We start from the raw sequence: 23,353 nt of genomic DNA, 5'->3' as shown, positions 1-23,353 counted from the left end.
GATAGCGGGGAGAGCAGGGACTTTACAGCGACTATACAGGCTCTCCTCTCATGGATCGGTAGCCTTAAACACACAGTGCAACCACTGTGACACCGATTTCCGAAAACCAACAACCAAATTAAACCGATTCCAGCTTCTGCTAAAAATACCCAACAGGGAAGCAAACCATGACACGGAAGCCTGACAAGCATGATGTACTATACCAAGAATGAGTAATTTGAACTTATACTAGCCCTTCCCGCACACACACACACATACAAAACACCCACTTTACTCCAGCTCTTGTTTGGAGACAGGGGGACAAGCTTTTCAAAGTCTGGATGAGCATTTATGAGCCTGTTAGTTCAGTCAAGCATTAAGTTGGCTGATGCCGATTTCCTTTAACACCCTGTGGTTGGCCGCCTGTCTTTCATGCAGCTTCATAGTAGAACATAACAGGCCTATCAGCCCTGCGTCATTACCTACTTCTACGAGGAAAAGCAAAGGCTATGAAAAATGACGGCATGCTGTCTCTTCAGACTGAGTCTCAGCTCATATTTTGCATTAAACCAAATGTGAAGACAGCTGAAAGTTGAGTTTTAGAATTTGTCTCCCTGGTGGATGAGCTTGACAAATTTGCATGGGGGTGGCCATGCTTACTAAGTTAATTATATCCCGTTGACACACACACACATACAAAATGTGCTCATATATAGTAGTCAAATTATCCCATAAGGAAGTCACAATTTAAATGGGAGATTGCAGTGTTAAAAACTCTCCATATATTTGTGTTAGCTAATGTTACCATCTAATGCTAGCAAGCTTGTTTAGCAAGCTGTATTCATGTCCAGTTTAATGCAGATGTGCATATACTTGCTTATTATATGGCAGCGATATGGCAGCCTCGCTTCTGTCAGTCTGCCCCAGGGCAGCTGTGGCTACAACCGTAGCTTGCCTCCACCAGTGTGTGAATGCGAGAGTGAATGAATAGTGGCATTGTAAAGCACTTTGGGTGCCTTGAAAAGCGCTATATAAATCCAATCCATTATTATTATTATTATTATTATTATTAGTAATTAAATGGCTAATAAAAAAAAGGATTTCACCCCAAAAAGAAGCAAAAACTGGGTGGAAACAGACATTTTAATGACTCTAGTGAAATCTAGCAGACAACAATTGTTGTAGCTGCTTTTGAAGGAACAGATATCAATGAAAGAGGTTCAAAGAACGCCCAAACTCTAGGGTCCAGGTGGGTTATAAAGTAATCCACTCTATCCATTAGTGGTTTAGACACTCACCTAACACATGAAAGATCACCAGATTGAGACTGGGATTGGTTGCATCAGGTATAAAAATCTGCCAAATCAGACATGCCACAGACACAGTGCATGTAAATATAAGGAAGTCACTGAGAGACGCTAGCTAGCTAGTTCAATAGCACCAACGTCTATTGTGGTATTAGTTTGAAGAGAAATCTTTTTTGGGAAATTGCTTTGAGCATAATTAATAACTTTAATCCAAAACATTTAAGAGCATGAATGGATCTGTGGTTAACTGTAGTCATCATTGCTATAATAATGCCAAATCTATACAGTTAGACTATACAAAACAAAGTCACATTATTACATCCTCACACAAAAATCTTTATTGTTGTTTTTTGTTTTTTTGTTTTGAAAACCATAACTTCCCCAACAGCTGATTTTGATATGGATCAGTAATAATACAGAAATACTTAAATATGAGATTACAAGTGTCTGCAAGTGTATTTTTTGGAGCGTGATCAAAACTCTGTACCAGACAGCCCTCCCATAAAACCTTCCCCAACACAAAGAAAGTAAAGGCAGAAGCAGGAGTCCTGTTAGAGAACAGCAACACAAAGAGCATGATATAACCTATGCCTTTAAACACGCCAGCTGTAACAGTCTGTCTGGCTTAGGAAAGGAACTCATTTGTTCTGTACATCGTCCCTGAGCGAATGGAGAACAAACTACACAGGCAGTCTGTACCTATAAACACTGACACATTACACAGCATACTGGATGTACTGACATTAATATGTGCCTTGTCACTTTTAATATACAGTATATATACAGAGATCCATATTCATAGCACAATTACGCCATGGTGTGGTAGGCGTATTTGAGATTCATAACACACACACACACACACACACACACACACACACACACACACACACACACACACACACACACACAACCCTGTCCAGCGATCTTAGTGAGGACCTTCATTGACATAATGCTTTCCCCAGCCCCTTACGCTAACCATTAAAAATGAATGCCTAACCCTAACCCTAAACCTAACCATAACCTAATTGTAACCCTGACACTAAAACATTTTGAGCCTCAAAAAGGCCTTCAAACTTGTGTGGACCGGGTTGTGTGTCCTCACAAGTGACTGTGGTTCTCACAAGAATAGTAGAATGCAGATTTCGGTCCTCACAAAGATAGCTAGACAGGAACACACACACACACACACACACATACGGCAACACATATTTATGACATGACTCATGTACATGGTAAAGGTTATTAAGACGCAATAAAAGTATTCAAATGGGCTTTGAAAGGCTTAAAACTATAAAAGATGTACAGATTGAGTTAGCACCATTTGTGTTAAGGTACAAACAAATACAATACGATTATATTCTGATAACAAACGGTTACATAGATAACTTTTGCAAACAAGTTTGGCAGGTTATTTTCATCTTAATCAAAAGAATTCCTTTTCTGAGACTAAAGGTTCAAGGCAACGTAATAAATGACTACCTTTACAGAATACAAGGACGGGCACATTTCTTTCTGTAAGAGCAGAATATTCCTTCCAGATTTTAAGCATTATATTTTTCAAAAACCAAACTCTTCAAATATTGCTACAAAATTGTGGCAACCACAATCATTAAAAGTCATTTTTCTCTCTCACCCATTGAAATACTGGTGTTTTTCTATCACAGAGGGATGTAAGAAAAGCAACTCTAAATTCGGACCTTTCATTGCTGCCGCTGCCAAAAACAGTCCTGGCGAGAAAATACCCTTTTCTCATCAACTGTAAACATCTAATGTGTACCATCAAGTTTATTGTTGGATACACTCCTGACCTCATACTGGAGTGGTTCTCCTGTTTCCTCCATCCTTGACATCTCTCTGGAAGCAGTTGTGGACTTGTAAAAACCTGGAGTCCCGCTCTGGGCTGTAGGGCCTTGCAGTACCACTTCCACCCTTCAAAGGGTCCCTGCTCAGGGAATAAAGGGATATACCGCCCACTGGCAAATTCAGCCCCAGCCCTGGTCCCCCCCCAATTCCTCCGCCAATCTTCATTCCCACTGGGGAGGGCTCACGGGATGGGTCACTTGACCTGGAACTGGAACGCGATCGCCTCCGCCTGTAGCGGTAACTTGGTATGCGAGAGTACGGCGAAGAGGATGAGGTGCTTTTGATGAAGTCACGTTTGGATCGGGAGCGCGTCTCTTTGTTTTTCTCAATATAAATGTTGACTGCAAGAACGCCCACTGACTCTGCTACAATGAAGGAGAGGGCACCGAAGTAGAAAGACCAACCATAGCTGTACTGGTTCTTCTTGTCCTCGTCTTTCTTGTCACTCGGGTCGCCGGCATTGCTGGAGATGTAGACGATGATGCCAATGATATTGCTCAGGCCTGAAGAGAGGATAAATGAGAGAAGGAATGCTGTTGTAGGAAAGGTCAAAACTGAGACTCTACATGTAAAGAAAATCAGTGTTTTTGCCATTGTCCTTTTGTGAGTGTGAGAAAGGTGCACTCTAATGACTTAAGGCATTTTTGAAGTGCACTGTATCTCAGAATAAAACCTGACCTTTTCCTTCTTTCACTCTCTTGCACTACACACGATCTATTTGTTGTCACCCTGGTTTTGATTCTTTATCTGTGGTACGCTGTCTGACTCGTCCTACCTGCAGCTACAAACAGGATGCCTGCACTGAGCAGGATGTTGTTCTTGCTGCTGTAGATGCGTCCAATTCCAACACACAGGCCACCCAACATCAGCAGGATGGTGCTGAGAATTGGAAACAGGCTTGATGCACGAACTATACCTGTTTAGACGAGAGAGACAGAGAGTGTGAAAATGTCTTGTCAGCACAATTGAGAATATAATGTAAACTACTTCAAAAAGAGAAGATAACCACTGTAAAGTGGAGCACAGGTGAAAAATATATACCCCCAATATTAGATTATATTACATACTGGCACACAGACATTATGTCTAATGGGTAAGAGAACTAACTAAAAAAGGACAACTACTACTGAAAGAAATACCATTAGTTTCACAGGTGTTTGATCCTAGACTACAGATACTACAGACCCAACTATCATACAGAGAAAACAGAGAAAACCCAAGCAATCAGATGACCCCCTCTGAGCAAGTGCTTTGGCGACAGTGGTAAGGAAATACTCCCTTTTAACAGGAAGAAACCTCTGGCAGAACCAGGCTCAGAGAGGGACAGCCATTTGTCGCGATCATTCAGGGGTGGGCGGAGGGAGACAGGACAAAAAAACACTTTGTGGAAGAGAGTCAGAGATGAATAATAACTAGGGATTAAATGCAGAGTGGTGCATAAAGACAGGGAGTAAAAAGGTGAGTGGAAAAGAAAGTGCATCATGGGAACCACCAGCAGCCTAGATAGAAGCAGCATGACTAAGGCTCACGTTATACAGCACTCACTATAAACTTCATGAAAAAGGAAAGTTTTAAGCCTAATCTTGAAAGTACAGAGTGTCTGTCTTCCAAATCCAAACAGGAAGCTGGTTGTGCAGAACATGGGCCTGCAGCCCGAAGGCTCTGCCTCCTATTCTACAACTTCCTGTTTAAAATATGTCAATCACTATGTTTCTCATCCTTTGTTGACCTTCTTTAACTTTTAGCGTCCCTCACTTTGTCAGACAGGTTCCAACTGAGAAAGGGATTTTTGATTAAACACTGGTGAAGGCTAGTGAAAATGAACTCAGCTTTCCAACAAATGTTCAATAATCTTCTAGGGTCCATACAACCTGTGTGCAGGCTAAAAGTGATGAAAAGAATGATTGACTGACAATGACCTTATGTGGCTGACAAGTTTAGTTTTCCACTAAAAAGTAATTCACTCATATTTCCAAGGTCCTTACTAAAACAGTTCAGCTAATCCATCACCATCTCATCAGTTAGAATCATTTTTTAATTTTTTACATTTCACCATTTCATTATTGCTTTAGTGAGCACCACATGAGGACTTAGCGGAACTGCTAACAGTAACAGTGGTTGTTGCCAAGGCCTCTGTTTTGTCTTGTCTTCTTTAGTCTGCAGGCTCTCTCTCTCTCTCTGCTTTGAGTGAGTGCAAGATTACTTACAGGTGCATAGAGTCTGAACAAAGCCCCACTGACTGTAGCTGCTGAAGTTACCTTTAAATGCTCACTGCTTAACACCAGAACATTGTCTGTGCTTCAGCAATCCTTTGGTTGATTGCAGTCTCACTTGCCAACCCAAGCCCAAAACACATTTTCTAGTCCAAAACTACAAATCCAAGTCTAACCCACAGGCTAGGCAGCTATACTGTAAGTTTTTATTTTTTACAGTTACTGCAGTACAGCACCACACATTAGTAAAATAACTGGAATCGTTTATTCGCCTTGTTTTATCATCAGAATTTAAACCGATACAATTTATCTTTTTCCCGCAAAATATAGAAATATAGTAATTTCTCTTTCTAAATGGTTTCAGTTAGCATATAGGCAAAAATTGTGATGGGTATGTTTAAAATAAAAAACTGTTTAATACTTGAATTGATGTCCAACACTTAAATGCCACTAGAGGGAATTTGTGAGCAGCCTAAAAGCTGAATAAACGGCAGTAGGTGACACGCCCTGCCAAACAAGCATCATTACTCTTCCACGAGTGAAACAAATGAAGTGAAATAATGTCCAGTGGTTCAGCGCATAAAGGTTTTTACAGATACACAGTCCAGCTAGCATATTCAGCTGCCTTTAAAAAAAAAAAAAAAACATAACCAAGTGATTCCAGAATAAATTTTTCTTGAGCTTATTGAAATTCATATTGTGGACAACACACGAAATGGTAACAGTTGCCTTGAGGCACAGAGCTGATCTGAAACCTGAAACATAAATAAATATTCAGTAAAATGATTAAATGCTCTGTAATTTTCAGTGCATCTGTTTGTTTATTTATTTTTAACAAGGGTATTAAGCAAAAGGCCAAGGCCAAATATGAAATCTGCTCTCATGTGGCCAAAGTCTGGCTTGTTTTGGACGGGCCTTATTACTCGGCACACAACACACTTCATTATCTCCATTGCTCCAATTGGTGTCATGACATCAGGCTTTTTATGGGAAAGGGATAGACATGCCATAACACATTAAGTAGCCTGGTAATAACTCTATCACATTCAAGAAAAAAAAAGAAGGAAAGAGCAGGGAGAGAGGGATTAAGTGTTGGAGTGTTTGAAGATGAAGCGGTTGCAGTGACTTACGTAAGATGTACTCTGAGCTGTCTGTATCGTAGTCGTTATCCTCTGGAAAATGATTGATCCGAAAACAGCTTCCTTTGTTGATACCTGTGCAAAAGCCAAAAACACACTGAGTGTGAATGTGAATGTGACTTGTGGCAGAAAGAGTCTGTGCAGGTTCGAAACTACAAAAATTAAAACAGCAATTTGGGTCTTCATGTTGAAAGTTAACACGAGAAGCTCAGAGATAAAAGGAGCCACACATCGACCGTTCACTCGATCAGCATGCAACTTTTATGAACCTGAGACAAATATGTTGCAGAAAGCTAAAGTCTATTCTCGGCAAAGTATATCTAACCGGGAGCAGACATGTCCTGTTTTCACCCATAACCATGTCAAAAACCATTTGAGGGCAGACCACTGTGGATCTGAGATTCTGAAGTTCCCAAGCCCTCGGGCACCTTCTATTCACCCAAGCTCTTCACTGAGAAAATCTTCCCTCCACTTTTAAGAGAATAAAACATTGGAGCATTATGAATATTGAAAGGTTAGACTTTGAATTTAAAGTCTGGCTCTTGAATTTCCTGCCTGAACTTATAGATTAGAATTTATTAGAACTTAAATCAAATACACACAGTATCTTAATCCAAGAAATCAAACCATGCCTGTCGATTGTCAGCCCTGTCCCGTTTAATTCTGTAGATTTCAAATTGCTAATGTGAATAAATGTGGAAGAGTCGTCCAACATGCCAATATTACACTACAATTAAGGGGAAGAGATGAAGTACTGATATTCTATCCTAGTTCACATGCAGTAGATTCTTGAACTCAGGCATAAGCAATCAAGTGACATCTACCTTGTAGAACATGGGTGCATGTAAACAGTCCATAAGGAAGAGCAGCTGTTTTAGAGGGAGATGTTTCTAATCACTATTTATAATCCAAAAAGTCTGTCACTATTCAACATCAATTCTCCTTCACTTTGCCTGGCAGGGCGACAAAGTCAATAAGATGTGAGTTAACTCACATCTTATTGACTTTTCCAAACTTCAGCTATGCCAGTTGCTTGCTGTCATAGCCAATGAATCTGATCGCGATGGTGTCATCCCCAAGAGCTCTGTAAAGGATGGAGGATTGTCTTTCTTCCCTTCAAGTTGCAAATTTGTTATGACAGTCTTATTCCAGCATCCATGGCAGAATTGTTTAATGAGATGTTTTTCAGTTTTACAGGCAAGAATGTCTCATCTTTTGACAACAATTCAATGTGCACTGTAGTCACTGGAAGTAGGCATAGGGGCTTCCACTGGGCCCGTGGAGTGTAGTTAAGAATTCAGCAACGAATTCTTTTCTGCCTTGAACACTGGCCAAGTCCGAGTCAAAATACTGTAAGCAAAGAAGTCGGCGTGGCTTCAGGAGTCAGATCTGTTGATCACATCAGCTTAAAGGGACAACAAGCTTTCAAGAATACACCCAGTGACATCCACTGACAGACCAGAATCACCAGGAAGTAATTCACTGTGAGCTTCTCATTAGTTTTCATCAGCTTCATCGCTGTTTTTTTCCCCTCATTGCTAGGCATCAATGTCTTTGACAACTCTTTGCATTTCAGGTGTTTTTTTTAAATCAGTCTTAACTCTTTAAACCTCTTCAAATACTTAGGAATTTCCTCATCTGTTTTTGTATTTGTATCACCACTAACAACTAAATAACTAATAATCATAGAAAGTTGCATCCACCTCTAACTGTAACACTCCAAACCTTATGTGCAATCATTATGTACATTTTATAATATGTAAAATACCTCATGTGAGGTGCACTTTTCGTTACGTTACATAGACATACACATAGCCTCTAAATAAATGCACTATTAAGTGCCAAACTCACTATAATTTACTATAATACATCAGTTAATCAGTTAATTGTGTTTAAATATTGTACTTTGTATTCCTATCCTGTCTTTATATTGTATTGTATTGATATTATTTAAGCCTTTTTTCTTGTACCATATGAGGGAGTATTGTCTTAATTTCATTACACTTGCATGATGACAATGAAGAGTCTTGAATCTTGAATCTGGAATGAGGTGCCTTTGATTTGCAGGCACTCATTAACTGTTACTGAACCTTACAATATCATAGACCAGCGTATGGAAATCTCCACCAGGTAGCTTTGAAGCCGGTTTTCTGCATCTACAATCTGTTATTCAGTGCATTCAAATGCACTGTTGCAAATACTGGGAACAGGATTTCCACTAATGTTTGAGCATTTGTTATTAGTTTGGTCAGGAGTGAGTTGAGGGTTAAAAATCAAAATCAGCACGAACACTGGCTGATTAGCTGCAATCACTGGCTGCTTCTTCTATGCCCAAGTGGCTTTACGCATCCTCAAGCTAGATCACGTTTCTATGATCGACAGCTCATTCAGATGGTTCATACATTTTTGGGATGGAAATGTTTTATGAGGCAGGACATGCACTTAGACAACGTGACACTATGAGTGCAAAGAAAACTTCTACGTTTCACATTTAGAGCTTATGTCAGTGTTGCCACCAGCGCACGGTTTTGATGTGCAAAATTTATGATTCTTAGGGTTAATTTCTGAGACAGCTGGGAAAGAAAATTAAAGTCAGGCTGTGATAAAGTGATGAAACATCCCTAACAGCCCAGATTCAGTCTGTTGGCTCCACGCTCTTAAATTCACTCTTTCAGTCTCTTTGAACACCCATTCTGTCTTTTTCTCTCTCGCCACAATCATGTCTGAATAAGCCACTTCACTTCCATTTTCTAAAACCTCTTTATCCACTCAGTTTTCTTTTCAATTTTTTTGTACCAAGAAAACTTGTTAAATAAGATTACTGTGTTACTCTAATGTATATTTGTTATATTTGTAAACATACTATTTTAGTGACACTGGATCAGTTTTTTGAGTGTGTAATCCAAAAGGTCTAAGGAGCAACAGGTGTAGAATATTAAAATTTCATATATAAAGTACACATATGTAGGGTTACAGTTGGATGTATAGCCCAGGAATGTTATATCAGTGTCAGAAAATTCAAAAATCAATAACATTACTATGATTATATGGCTTCTAGACTGAACATACGAGTAAAAAAATAACAACACAGCTGACAGCTAAAATGTATTATAATAAAAATGAAATAATCTACTCCACTGTGTTGCTTAATCCATTAGGAATCATTAAGAATTGATGACCTACCCTATCCTCCATTGCATGGGGAATTTCCCCATTCTATTTTACTTAAATAGCCCCAAAACAGTTTCCTCAAGGCACTTTACACTGTAAGGTCAAGACTACAACAATCAGATGACCACCTCTGAGCAAGTGCTTTGGCAACAGTGGGAAGGAAAAACTAATTTTTAGCAAGAAGAAACCTTTGGCAGAACCAGACTTAGAGAGGGGTGGTCATTTGCCACGACCAGTCAGGGGTGAGGGGAGGGAGACAGGGGAAAAAAAGCCTAGACACACAGAGGATTCCGGGTCACCTAATCCAACCCTAACTATATGCTTTATCAAAAAGGAAAGTTTTAAGCCTATTCTTAAAAGTTGAGATGTGTGTCTCCCGAATCCAAGCTGGGAGCTGGTTCCACAGAAAAAGGTCTCAACCAAAGGCTCTGCCTCCCATTCTACTTTTAAATACCCTAGGAATATCTGTGTAACACACATTTTTGGAGAAATGGGGCAGGGATAGCTCAGTAGGTAGGGTGGTGGCCCCCATGATCGGAAGGTCGGGGGTTTGAATCCACTGAACGACTACCCTGAGGTACCCCTGAGCAAGGTGCCGTCCCTACACACTGCTCCCCGGGCGCCCAATGGCTGCCCACTGCTTCACAGAGTGAATGGGTTAAATGCAGAGAGGAATTTCCCCACGGGGATTAATTAAGTATACATTATTATTAAATGTTCAGCCAGTTTGGGAATTGTTTTGTTCAGCTACAGGGGCTGTGTTTCTCAGGCCATAGTTTTAACTTCATTAGAAATGGGTTTTTTAGTGTGCTTTGTGTAATATTCATATTTTATAATATTGTTCCTCAGCCAAACATCTGGGAGAATGAAAGTCATCTTTTCACCTGATATTTTGGTCTATCCACAGACAGTCATGGTGTCATGAATAAAATCAAAAATCAAGAATCAGGTGCAGTTTAGAGCTAATTCCAAGGTGTCCAGTCTCTGCACGTTATGCATCCAAGCTTATTCATAGCTTTGATCCATCCTGTGATCAATCCTGGCATGTTTTTAAGAGAGTTGTGAGTTCCAAATCGATAGCATACATTTCTGCCTGTTTTTTAAACTGTTGAGGCTCAGATATAAAACACTTGCATTAAAGCTGACAAAAATGTGTACGCTAACTTTTTTCCCCCAGACAGAACATTGATCTGGAATCAATAAGGGAAATGGACCTACAGACACAATCAATAATGACATTTCCTTCAGTAAAATCTTACCAATATCCAACCTGAGCTCCCCCCTCTGTATGTTCACTGTGGGGACAATACATTCACTGTGGCAGTTAGGTTAGACTTACTCCAAATATGCTCGACCTCATCTCAACAGAGTAAATTAATCTTGGTTTCAAAGAGCTCCCAGCAGCTTCTTTCTATGTTCTTTAGCACCAAATAAGTTTTTTTTTCTTGACCATAACACATTTGCCCATTTGTCTTTCACAGCGAGACTGTGCAAGTATCACAGTGTCTTTGATGTCATTTTAGGAGGACAGCTGCTGTGGGTGTGATTTTTGGTATTTTTACGTGGGTCCCGATTACTCCTGACACTGTGAATCAACAAATTATTAGCTGGTTAAAGATCTTGCGCTGTCCTTTCCTTCTGTCTCAGTCTGAATTTTTCCTTTCTCTGGTCCATTCTTTGTCCATTTTAAATATGTTCATACACTTTCACAGGTTAATAGTAAATCACAAGTGTACTCTTTTCCCCCCCAGTGATTACAGAATTTAACTTGTCAGCAGTCACAGGTGGATTCAGTTTTGCTGTATTTGGTTCATGTTGTTATTTTAGTGCATTCTTTCTAAAGTACGTTTTTGGCTATTCATAGGTGGAAGCACTCTTCTTGTCAACTTAAAAAAAAAAATAAGAAGTGATATAACTTTAAATCTTTTAACAAGTTCAGAACGGTACATTCACTGCTATGGTATAGTTGATTGTATGCATATAAATCAAACATTTGTGAAAGTAAAATAACCATATCAATATTTCATGCAGCAGCAGTAACAAAATGATCAAGGGAATGTCAGGAGAAAAGAAAAGAAAAGAAAAGAAAAGAAAAGAAAAGAAAAGGAAGCTCACTGGGGGAGGTATCTCCCAAGAGCCCCTGTGTCTGAGAGAGCAGGGCCCATCTTTTATTGCTCAGCATAGCTTCACCATAGCAACCTCCCCCCAGCAACCCAGAATCACATTTCTAGCTCTTCTCAGAGGACGCCTTTGACATCTTACTAATGCATTCATCAGCCAACACACACGCACACACACACACGCGCGCACACACGCACACACACACACACACACACACACACACACGAAAAACAACCCTAACCCTCATCACCACATACAAAGCCACATAACAGTTAACTAACCTTTCATGACCTGCATGAACTGAAAATTTCATGATGACTCCACTTGTATTCCATTAGAGTTCATTATCCACCAGTGCTCACCTTCATCTAACCATCAGCTTGTTCTACAACACAAGGCACTCATAGATGTCTGTTTGCTACTCTTTGCAACATTAGCCAACATCTCCTGAGGCTCACCCAGCATCTATGCTGTTGAATTTACTTAATAAAACAGGATAGATTCCTTCGAATTATACACTAAGTTGTAGAAACTGAGAGACTTTTTTTTTAACGTTTCAGGAATGCATTTAGTACTACCGTTTTCAAGAGGCTGTATCCCAACTGACTGGACATGTTGACTTAGCCTGGGTTTGTATGCAGATATAGAGGTGTGCCACTAGATAGACTTACACAGTATTGCAGCAAAAGTGCTGATGTTCTCTATGCATGAGAGAGAACAAGGAAAAGAGCAAGATAAGTTGTGTTACTTTCAGTTCCAGGTCCATGCAGGTTGTAACACCCTTCTAATATTTTAAGCAGGAAATGAGAAGATGGTGCAGAGGGAAGATGTTTAGAACAGCGTGCACGTCTGCTTGAATCTCTTAGGAAGATTGAGAGAGGGAACATGTCTTTTGAGTAACAGGATTACAAGAAATCCATAAATAGCCAGGCTTTAAAAAACAAAACAAAACATGAAATTCCAGTAAAAATAGTAATGGTAATGGTTGGTGCTTGGAGTGTGAGTTCAATAATGGCTGTATTCATCTCCACACAAGACAGACGCCTGGGTTCTGGGAAAATGCCTTGTCTCTTAGATCCCTCACCCCAACTCTTTGGAAAAGGCACTGTACCCCAAGTTGTTCTCCAAGTTACTGGTGGTAGCCTGCTTTGCAGCTTTGTAAATACATGTGAATTATGAAACGCAGTAAGGTACTTCGTCATTGACGAAAAAAGGCGCTTTGTTTGACGGAGCATTCTTCTATTGTTGTGAAGAATTGAATTGTTCTTCAGGTAAAAGAAAAAAAAAATCATTAAGACTGAGAATTTCAGAACCAATGGTAATGGACAGCGCCACAATCGAAGACGTCATTGGTGACTACTTCCGCGGATCAGGTGATTGTTTGCGTTTATTTTAAGTCTTTTCAAGGAAGCGGTCCGATGGACGGTGGATAGGTGTGCCTAAACATTAACGACCTTTTCTCACAACATGGAAAGGCGATCAGGAGCGAGATGCAGAACAGCTGAGGGAAACAACAAAATTCCCTGAAACAACAAGTCAGACGCTCCTCGGAACAGATTAAAACAAAGTCTAATACACCGGAAAGCGCTGCGCCCCCTCTGAATGCGAAAACTGGGATCATTCTTCCATGCTCTGCCATAGAAGCAAACTCACAGCATTAAATCGTATTCGTGTTCAATCCATCATCTCTCCGCTCTTTCCCTTTTCAGTGAATGTATAATTTACCTTAAAGGGGGGGAAAAGATGTAAAAGATTCGTTACGCACACACAACTCCTCCTTGGTGCGCAACACGAAGCTCTTTCACTCAGATTCTCGTAGAAAATATAATACTTGTGTAAATTATTAAATTATGTTTCATGTCATTCCATCAAAAAAGGGAGAATTGACTCTGATAATAAAGTTCAGAATCAGCATACTTTATTAATCCCTAAGGAAATTGTGTTAAATGGTTTGTTATAATATCACACAAACTGTCGCAGGTTCCAAACAAATGCGAACTTTTTTAGAAATTAGCAACGTTTCTGGTCTGGTCAGGTGTTCAGACTCGTTGACTATTTAATTAATCTCTGTGCACACCGTCACCTCCCCCACGTTAAAGCAAACATTCGGAAGAAATCAGGTGGCGCAACAGTGAGAAAATCGTTCATAAGCAGTCGAAATAAAACAAAAAAAAGTTTGGAAACTTACACAGTCACTGCATAAGGTACCAGACTTTGTTTACCTTCGATGCAGCAAATCCTCCACAGCCCGGAGTGCGTCAGGTCCCCTTTGACTTTCTTGGTTTGCATCTGGGTTTCGTCGGTTGTGGCATTAGTTGCATTGCAAATATAGGCTCGGGAATAAAGCCAGTAGTCGGTGCCGATGGCGATGGTCATGAGGCTAAAGGCGACGAAGGCCCCCACAATAGCCAGCAAAGTCTGAACCCCTCGGTCACACCATGCCATGGCGTCTCATAATGTGAAGATTCTCCACAGCAGCTTACGCACACCGTGAGGAGCGCACGGTACCAGTGATCATGGCTTGGGGGGAAAGGACTTGCGTGTCGATCCTCGTTTTGCTTAATTAATGCTCCACTTTCTCCCAAACTTCAATCGGACTTCAAACCAAGTTGCAGAGATTGATCGACCACAGCTTTCGTTTAATTCCTTACAGTGAGCTGGTGGTGTCTTCAATCCTGCAACAGGTGGAAATTTAACTCAAAACACACAAAAAAGAAGAAGAGAAAAATTCCTCGAACAAGTGCACTTCTTTTTTACCACAACATTTTGTAAATGACGTTTATAACCGCAGCATACATACGGATCACACACGGCTCAAGCTTCTTTACAGCTCAGTGTTCAAAATAAAACTGGTCGGTTTAACAATGGACGCAGCATCGCTCTTCCAGACCACACCTATAACGGATCTAGCCAATTGGAAACGGTGATGGTAACAGCTGTTAAATGAAGAAAACGTCACTCTACTGGCGGTCGTCATGTGCGGGTGGAAAACGGTTCTAGCTTTTACCGAGTGCACATAAAATGAAGAAATGATCAACAAGTGTACAGAAACGAACACGGTAATAACGAACACTCGTACACACGCACTGAAAACACGCACTGAAAACTGGGCTTCAAGTGTTTAAATGCATATTTAAAATCAAGGAAAAGTCTTTAAAAAACACGCCACCACTGCTAGGAGAGAGAGGGAGATGAGAGAGATTTGCTTTGTGACTGTGCAGGAACTTTAGAGTTGAAAGGATCACCAGTGATGAAATATTTCTGAAAACATCCATCAAAACAACTTTGAAGTCGGAGCAGTCAGCGTGCAACATCGCTGAGCTCGTAAGAGTAGAAAAGCAAGAGCAGATCTTTTCACAACGAAAAATCCACGTATCGTTTCTGCTAACTGATAAAAATCCTATAAAATTATCAGAGAATTCTGCCAGTTTTAGACTTTTTTCTCTCTCGTATTTTATCTTGAAAAATGCCACCGGACCCCTTCCATCACACATAATGCGATACAGTGTGATGCACATTTTCATCAAAACATAAACGTGTATTCATGTATTTAAATAAATTAAATATTTATTTAATTTGATTTTTTTGCAAATGTATTAAAATAAAGGCCAGCGTGATCCATGCCCCCCTGCCGTGGTCTTTTTCACACTAAACAAGAGAGAGGGGTCCATCCTTTAGTATAGATTCAGCTCTAAGATCCCGGACTCTGACTCACTTCCTGGTCCCTGCAGAGTGAGAGAGTGAGTTAAAAAAATTGTGTGTGTGTGTGTGTGTGTGTGTGTGTGTGTGTGTGTGTGTGTGTGTGTGTGTGTGTGTGTGTATAGGAAAGCCTGGAAATATGAAGTAGGACAGAAAAACGAGGATTAGAGAGCAAAAGAGGGTGGACAAAAAAAATGAGCACACGGAGAATGTGAGGACAATTTTGCATAAATACATTTACTGGGAAGCAAGTTAGAAGTATTTGTTCCACATTTTGGCATCTTATGCCACAGCACAGGCTAAGCTCTCCCTCAGATGGCTGATAGGACTGGAGTGCATCCACTGGTCTTTACTCAGTCGGGCTTTATCCTTAAAATGTTTCTTTTTAATGAAGTTTATGTGGACTTGGGTTACCATGACCTTACGTCCAAGATGGAAGGTCCTGAGATGTACAAAGCACCTCTGAAATACTTACATCTCCTTAACCTTCAATTCATTTATGCCACTATTGCAAGATACTATTGTGTCTTCACTTTGGATGTACCTTTGGCAAGTATCTCTGGCTCATGACTTGCACATTTCTGGGCTAAGCAAACTGATTAGTGGATTTTTTTTCAGTTGGTTTTGAATGCACATTTTTTTCTCTCCAATCTACCGTCACTTTCACCGGTCAGGGCAGATGGTCTTCCTCCCTGAGCCTGGTTCTGCCTGAGGCTTTTTCCTGTTAAAGGGGAGTTTTTCCCTTACCAAGTTCCTAAGTGCATGCTCAGTGACTGGCTATCTCCCCACAGCCTTGTTTCCAAAAACACAGGATGCTATGTAAATAACAGCAGAATGCAAAATTATGAATGTAATATTGTATAATATTGCAAGCTCTTGACCTCACTGTGTAAAGTAGCTTATGTTGTGATTTGGAACTATATAAATGAAACTGAACTGAAAGGTGAACACGAGACGATCACAGCAGGTGAGTGTTCAGAAGATGAGATGTGATGCTTCACATTGCATCATTAAACAGAAAACCTAGACTCTGAAATCTTCTGTACCGTCATGTAATAGAAAATCATCAACTATCTATCCTTTCATCTATTTTGGACTGTTTCAAATGCTTCCTTGTCTGCTGTCGCTTTCAAAGCAAGTCAGAGAAATTGGTCCAATTAACCGTAAGCTGAGACGAGGCTGGTAAAATACTGCATGTCTCTTAAAATAGTCGTGTAATGAGTCAAATTTATATTAGAGGTCTTGTACAAGTTGGAGTAGAGTGCTTGCAAGATTACCCAGATCATAAAAATAAAAAAGTAAGACATAAATCTTTGTCACGACTAAACAACTCAAATTTCCTGTTACTAGGAGTGTTTATTATCAAACCCTCGGCAGTTTCCAGTGGAGATCTTTTTCAGTGACGCAACCTTCTTCACTTTGACACGGGGAGGGGGGGGGGCAGACTGGTTTCCCAGCCAGACTATCTCACTGTACTGTAGGAGGTGTGTGTGAGTCTTCCCTGCATATGCTTGTTGTGGTTTGGATTCCAAGCGCATTGTCCTCGGGCTATTTTTGCATCCTGACAAGAGATGTCTGAGTACAACTGACATTTGAGCTTTTCAGCCCAGCCTGGCCAAAGTAAAGAGTGGATGAAGGCAAGCGACAATGAATTTAACCATTTTATTAAACACGTCTCGAGCTTTTCCCTCTCTCCATTTTGACAGTTTGTTCCTTTCTCTATTTGAGAGGATGCTGGGACAGCTCTTCATTTTATTCACTTTACTGATTTTTCATTTTCCAGCCTCCTTCATTTTCTTTTTTTCTTTTCATAGTTTTCCATCCAGATTGTGGCCTTTGCCATCTATGACCTATCTTTGACCTTTCTGAGATTATCTTCTATATTTAGGTTTTGAAGTATGGTGTTTTAACTGCTTTTATTGGACTGTTTTTCAAGTAGTGTTGAGTAGCTGGCCTTTTCATTAGAGGATCCAGTGAAGCTGCCTGATGGACAGAATTAGAGAATGTGGAGGCTAATCAAGGAGGTAAATTGTTATTATCTTAGAAATGATCTTAGACTGATTTCTGCTAAACTGTAGTGCGAAGGCAGAAGCCTTCTGATTTGTTTATTTTTTTAATGTTTAGAAGCACATGAGAGAAAGTTGGCCTGGGTAAGATAGGAAAAAGGTCAGAGGCAAGAAAAAAAATTATATATGCAAAGAAGAAATGCACCAGCTGTGAAATGTGGTAAAAGATCAGCTTAAATTCAAAGAAACATTTTCTTAGGCTTCTGAGACCAAACAGAGCAGCCTGCATGTTTTAAAGTGAGTTGTTTTATATCTCAGACTGAGACTGTAGCAATCAGCACAGCACAGGGATGACCTCTACTCAAATTTGGTCGTATATATTCTCTTCTATTGGAAAGTTAACATGTTATCAAAATGAAATCCATTTTTTCCTATTATTTTGTGAAGCCCATTTATTGTAGGCTATAACTACTTTAAACCAGTGGAGAAGTGTGCTGAATAAATAGCTACATTATGTTAAGGTTAATCTCAAAAAGGCAGCAATAAATATAACAGGTTGTTGATAGTTCTCAAAAACTGCCAAAGGACACCAACAGTCTTAAATATAAGAATCTCTGTACATTATAATTTCCAGTGACTTAAATAAAGGACGTGAGTATCTGTTATTCTGAAATAGCCTGCACCAAAAAAGGGTTAAAAGATACTGACCAATGTGCTCTGTGTCTATTGGTTCATGGTTAGCATTAAGCAAAGCAAACACATGCAGTCCGCCTGCTGCAGTCACACGAGGAGCTGTGTGTGTGCAGACAGCGCCTGAAGCAGAAGAGAGAGATAAAGAGCATATGAGATTGGGCTAAAAGAAAGCAAACACAGACTTATCCGTCAGGCTGCCAGAGGCTGGCTGCGCCGTGACAAGCTGTACTTTACACCAGGAATCTTTCCTCTTTTGCCTATTTTTACCTCTTGCTTAAGAGGAAAACAGATTATTTCACCTTAAGTTGTATCTTAATGGTTTTAGACACATTTGCTATGTATGTAAGGCCTGCTACAATAAAGCCAGTTATGGCAAAAATCAAGTCCTGTGCTGACTGTGAGCTTGTCCAAGTCGTACTGTTCTTACTTCGTACTCCAACCACAGCTCCACCCAATCTCATCCTCTGAATTGGACAGTTGGACATTATTATTATAATATATGTTAGGATGAAAATAAGACCCAGATCTAATTAAAGCAATTTTTTTAGAATCACATATCACTTTTTCATATAATAGATGGATATGAATTCAACTGTCACATCATATGAAACAAGCTATAAAAGGACATTGTTTTCCCCATTCTCTGTTTTTGCTAGCCACTCAGCAAACTGCTGTATCAGCACCAATGCACCAAGCTTTAAGGGCCCTCAGTGTGCACATGTGTTCGCTGTGCTTGCTGACTTTTCAAACCTCTACATGTTTTAGGCTGGAGACTGTAAGCAGTGGGTGGTCTAGGGATTTTGAAGAGGGTGCATACTGGAGGTCTGATCTTCAAAGACTAATTTTCAGTTCCCTTGACTCCAATAAGACTTTGAATCTGGCTTCGACACTTGCGATTAAAGGCGTGACATTCTCTCTGAATATTTCAGGAAGCCAAAGCTGTTGCATCTTCAAAAACAGTTGCTTTGTCTTTAATTGATTTGACAGTTATTTGGTATTAAAACAAGCAACTAAAAGGAGTCATTTAATTAATATGTGATGAGTCAGACTTTATTTTTGTTGTATTTTTGTTTTGCTTGTTAAAAAGAACACCCAGAAGGGTTTACCTCTCCTATTAGCAGTCTGTTTTGCACACTTCTGTGCGGCTAGACCGCCTAAAGCGCAACAGTGAGACACATCTGCGACCATGAACCACAACATCCACTGATTGATACTGACTGGCGACCTTAGTTGCATTTCATATATCTTGTTTTTGTTTCCAGCAGTTTAAAATAAATAGATCAAAATCCATAAAAAGAAAATGTTTTGACCGAGATTCTCTAGTTTTGAATCCATCACCCTAAATATTTAAACCAGCAACGCAGCATAATTGTTATCATTTGCTTGCTAACTATTTTTACATGCACCCACAGTGCACACAGGCCTACACATAGACAAAAGTATGGCAATATGTAAAGAAACCCCACCTCGTCGTCTAACACCTTCATCACAGCCACAGAAGAAACAGCTTTGTGATTCTATTTGAAGTTTCTGAGGCCTCTCTTTTTGATTTTTTCTCTTTTTTTCTGTCTCCAGTTTTAATGAGTAAACATACCTCAGTGATTTATCCCACAGCGTGCACATTCTGACCTATTCTCAGGACCAGTGTTTTAACTTCCAATCAGCTTTTGAAAAAATGGAAGCAGTGCAGAGGTCCAAGTGTTTGGTGCTTGTTAGCGACATCCCTCGAGGAATTAATCTCTGTTGGATCTGCTGTTGTTTCAGCTCAAAGAAAAATGTTGCTTAATAGTTTGTTTTATTCTTTTATACAACAACTTTCTTACTCTCTTTCTTTTTTGTCTTTGCTACATCTGAGAAGAACTTCGCTCGATTTTTTTTTTTAAAGAGCAGGGGGTTCACAGTTGGAGTGAAACTAATTGTACGACCACTGAGTGAAAAAGAGCTAATCAGTTCCTTTAGTTTTATGCAAAACACACACAGCCACAGTCTTGTTTTCATCAAGTCAGAGGACATTACATCGACTTACATTCTTTTCCTCAACATTTAGCCCAACCACGCCTGCCCGTGACCTTTAAAAACTAACTCTAACCTTTAAATCAGGTTTTCCTTCTCATGCTTTCATATTTTATCCAGTTTAGTATTTTACAAAAAGACTTTATAAGAAAATATTGAGAAGCATATGGTGTAATTCATTTAAAAAGTTGGTTGGATATATTATCTATGCAGCTTTTTTAAAATCCATCTGGTGGCATGTGGCTAAAGGAAGAGCCTATGAAAGTTTCAGCTTGATTTTGATTTTACTTTCTTTAATATTTCAGGTTTCCTTAATAGTTTGTGCATTGGCGTTAACATAGGGTTCAGCATCATTTCCTACACCCAGATCCTGATGTTCAAAAAAAAAAGAAAAAAAGATTTGCATGACATTAATGAAAACAGATGATGCACACATTGATTTGCATAGATGTCAATGCTACACCAAATTGTCCTGAGTACCCTACATGTTTAGTAAAACATTTCGGATATTAAAATGCAAGGCGATGCCCCGTTATTTTTAATTTTTTAATTATATTTTGCCTGATTTAGGTCTACATTATATCCGCCAAACACCTTGTACACATTAAAGTACAAGACTCAAACTGTGAGACTCGATTGTTCTCTCCTTATTGAGTCTAGTTTCCCATCGCTTTAGGATAATATGTGATTTTAATTTCACTCATATGATTTCAATATGCAATCAGCACGGTGGCACGGTGGTTAGCACTGTTGCCGCACAGCAAGAAGGGCCTGAGTTCAATTCCAACATCAGGCCGGGGTCTTTCTGTGTGGAGTTTGCATGTTCTCCCCGTGTCTGCGTGGGTTCCCTCCGGGTACTCCGGCTTCCTCCCACCGTCCAAAGACATGCAGCTTGTGGGGGTAGGTTAATTGGATAACCCAAATTGTCACTAGGTATGAATGTGAGTGTGAATGGTTGTTTGTCCCTGTGTGTTGGCCCTGCGACAGACTGGCGACCTGTCCAGGGTGTACCCTGCCTCTCGCCCTATGACAGCTGGGATAGGCTCCAGCGCCCCCCGCGACCCTGAAAAGGATAAGCGGAAGTGAATGGATGGATGGATTTCAATATGGATGTGATTTTGTTACTCAAAAAATATTGTGTGTTTTTCCATCCAGCTAACGTTTACTGCTGTTGCCAGTCAACTGCTTTCCAGATGGTACATAATGGTGGATCAAAATCTGATGGCCCATTTTTATGTTCATAACTTCATCAATTTTGGATCCCCAAACCCCCTGGCTGACATGCAGCCTCACTGTATGCACTCACTATTGTTCATCTCTGGTGACCCCCTCTGTAGATATTGATGAACCACAGAATTTTAAATCTGGAGTCATCACTCCAGAAATTGTATGTCTATTTCTTGTGTGATTTGCGATGCCAGAGGCTTTTCTTCCTTTCTCATTGTTTCCCTTCCTTCTTGACAGCCACCCTTCCACTGAGACCATTTCTGATGGGGCTTCAGGGAAAGGCAGGGATCAACTGAAAGGTCAGATGCATCTCTTTGGTTCTGCATCAGATCTTTGATGCAATTCCCCCCTATTTTTTAAGGACATTCCTTTCAGAGACCTGTTTATGTGCTTTTTCATTTTTCCATAACTTGCTTAGTTTCCTCAAAGTTTTCAAAGACACAGTGCACACCATGCCAAGTTATGGCAAGTTATGCAAAACTAATAGCTCTTTAAGGGAATCCCAATACTGGTGTAATGATACTATTTCAGTAATCTACCTTAGACTATCTAAATTATCCAGATTACTATTCCTACACTAAGCGAGATAAGAGCTTATTTAACTTCAACTTTTAAAAAAATCTCATTATCATTAGATTAAAGAGAATTATAAAGTTTTTTTGGTTTTGGTTTTTCCCTTGTGGTAGTTTTGGTGTTTTAGCTATTTCCTCTTCATGAACCAATAATGAATAGTCTCGGTTTGCTCCAGTTCCTTGAGACACATATGCAGCTTGTATATATCACTTTAGTCATCCTATTTACACCTTGAATTAGTGATTCAGTGTGAAGCTGTAAATGCATTTCTTACCTGAAACAAAACTGTGTATGTTTCCCACCTCTGTGTTTTTTGTTTGGGGTTTTTTTTTTGTAAAGTTTCACACAGATAAAAATTGAGAAAATAGGTTTTGGGTTACTTATAAATGTCACTGCATAATGAACAAACCGGATTCCAGTGTTGTTGGGAATGAAACAAAAAGCTGTTCTGTTTGTAGCATTTTTTATTAATCTTAAGATCTTTGCATGGTCAGTGTACATTATGTGGATGTAAGTGAATGAGAAAGAAAAGAAATGACCTGGTAGTGTTGTACATTCACAAAAGTAACACTAGATGGAGGTGTTGTCAAAAGGCACTGGGTCCCCTTCTAGCCAAGACAGAAGAATTTTGAAGAAGTGCAGACACACATTCACTTGATTCATCTGGAAATGTTCTTCTTTAATTATACAGAAACTAGAAAGGGAACTTTGACGAGTTCAAATGAGCGTGTGTCCCAAAATGTGTGTTAATTACTTATTACAGTAATTAAATTTGCAACAAATGGTTTCATTGTTATAGAGGTAATCAGTCTGGGAATGTGCCATCTCATCAGGTCAATATATAAAACGGTTCATTCAGTTTGTGGGCACATCAGTGCACGGTGCAGATTAGCCTGTTTCCATCCTGCTGATAACCTCATTAAATCTCATCCACCTAGATGGTGCCAGCTCGCACAGGGAGGCCTGGTTCAGAGAGAGTGACTCACTGTGGCCGTATAGTTCATAAAAGACATTACTGATTGCAATGTATTTTCTCTTAGTCTAGCTGTTGATTTACAGATTTATTTAGATGCCACATAGTGGGAAAAGAATTTGACATTGAATGATCAGTGGTTGATATTCTTCTGTTTATTAGGTACATGTAGTTGCTTATCCACCTTTGGTCCTCAGAACTTCCTTAATTCTTCCTAGCATAGATTCAACAAGCTACTGGAGAAATTACTCAGAGGTTTTACTCAGAGCATCACTTCCTGCAGATTTCTTAGTTGTTCACATCCATGATGAGAATGTCCTTTTCCACCAAATCACAAAGAAGCTCTAATTGGAAGCGATCTGCTGATTATGGAGGT

The 23,353-nt window shown here is 39.8% G+C and overlaps 1 protein-coding gene across 1 annotated transcript; it reads right to left on the bottom strand.

Annotated features, from left to right (window-relative positions):
• Positions 1-1,612: 1,612 nt before the first annotated feature.
• Positions 1,613-14,657, bottom strand: LOC147328134 (voltage-dependent calcium channel gamma-4 subunit-like). The gene is made up of 5 exons (XM_086296309.1): positions 14,594-14,657; positions 14,016-14,468; positions 6,493-6,576; positions 3,925-4,065; positions 1,613-3,652 (listed from the first exon to the last, which is right to left on the bottom strand). The coding sequence occupies exons 2-5, from the start codon at positions 14,236-14,238 to the stop codon at positions 3,096-3,098; spliced, it is 1,005 nt and encodes a 334-aa protein (XP_086152435.1). The 5' UTR covers positions 14,239-14,468; positions 14,594-14,657; the 3' UTR covers positions 1,613-3,095.
• Between the last annotated feature and the right edge of the window lie 8,696 nt (positions 14,658-23,353).

This window comes from Aulonocara sp. 'chitande type north' Nkhata Bay, linkage group LG6 (genome assembly GCF_057382095.1).
Source record: "Aulonocara sp. 'chitande type north' Nkhata Bay isolate Kocher_YH1m ecotype deep benthic linkage group LG6, A_spYH_male_GT1.1, whole genome shotgun sequence".
NCBI classification, from domain to species: domain Eukaryota; kingdom Metazoa; phylum Chordata; class Actinopteri; order Cichliformes; family Cichlidae; genus Aulonocara; species Aulonocara sp. 'chitande type north' Nkhata Bay.
This window is presented reverse-complemented; position numbering and strand designations above follow the sequence as displayed.

Bases quoted from the DNA above. Each gene is read 5' to 3' on its own strand.
- LOC147328134 (XM_086296309.1), bottom strand. From the start codon at position 14,238: ATGGCATGGTGTGACCGAGGGGTTCAGACTTTGCTGGCTATTGTGGGG. The intron at 6,577-14,015 runs GTAAACAAAGTC...GCTTTTGCACAG, and splicing joins GAGGATTTGCTGCATCGAAG to GTATCAACAAAGGAAGCTGT. The intron at 4,066-6,492 runs GTAAGTCACTGC...TCGTCTAAACAG, and splicing joins CAGCTCAGAGTACATCTTAC to GTATAGTTCGTGCATCAAGC.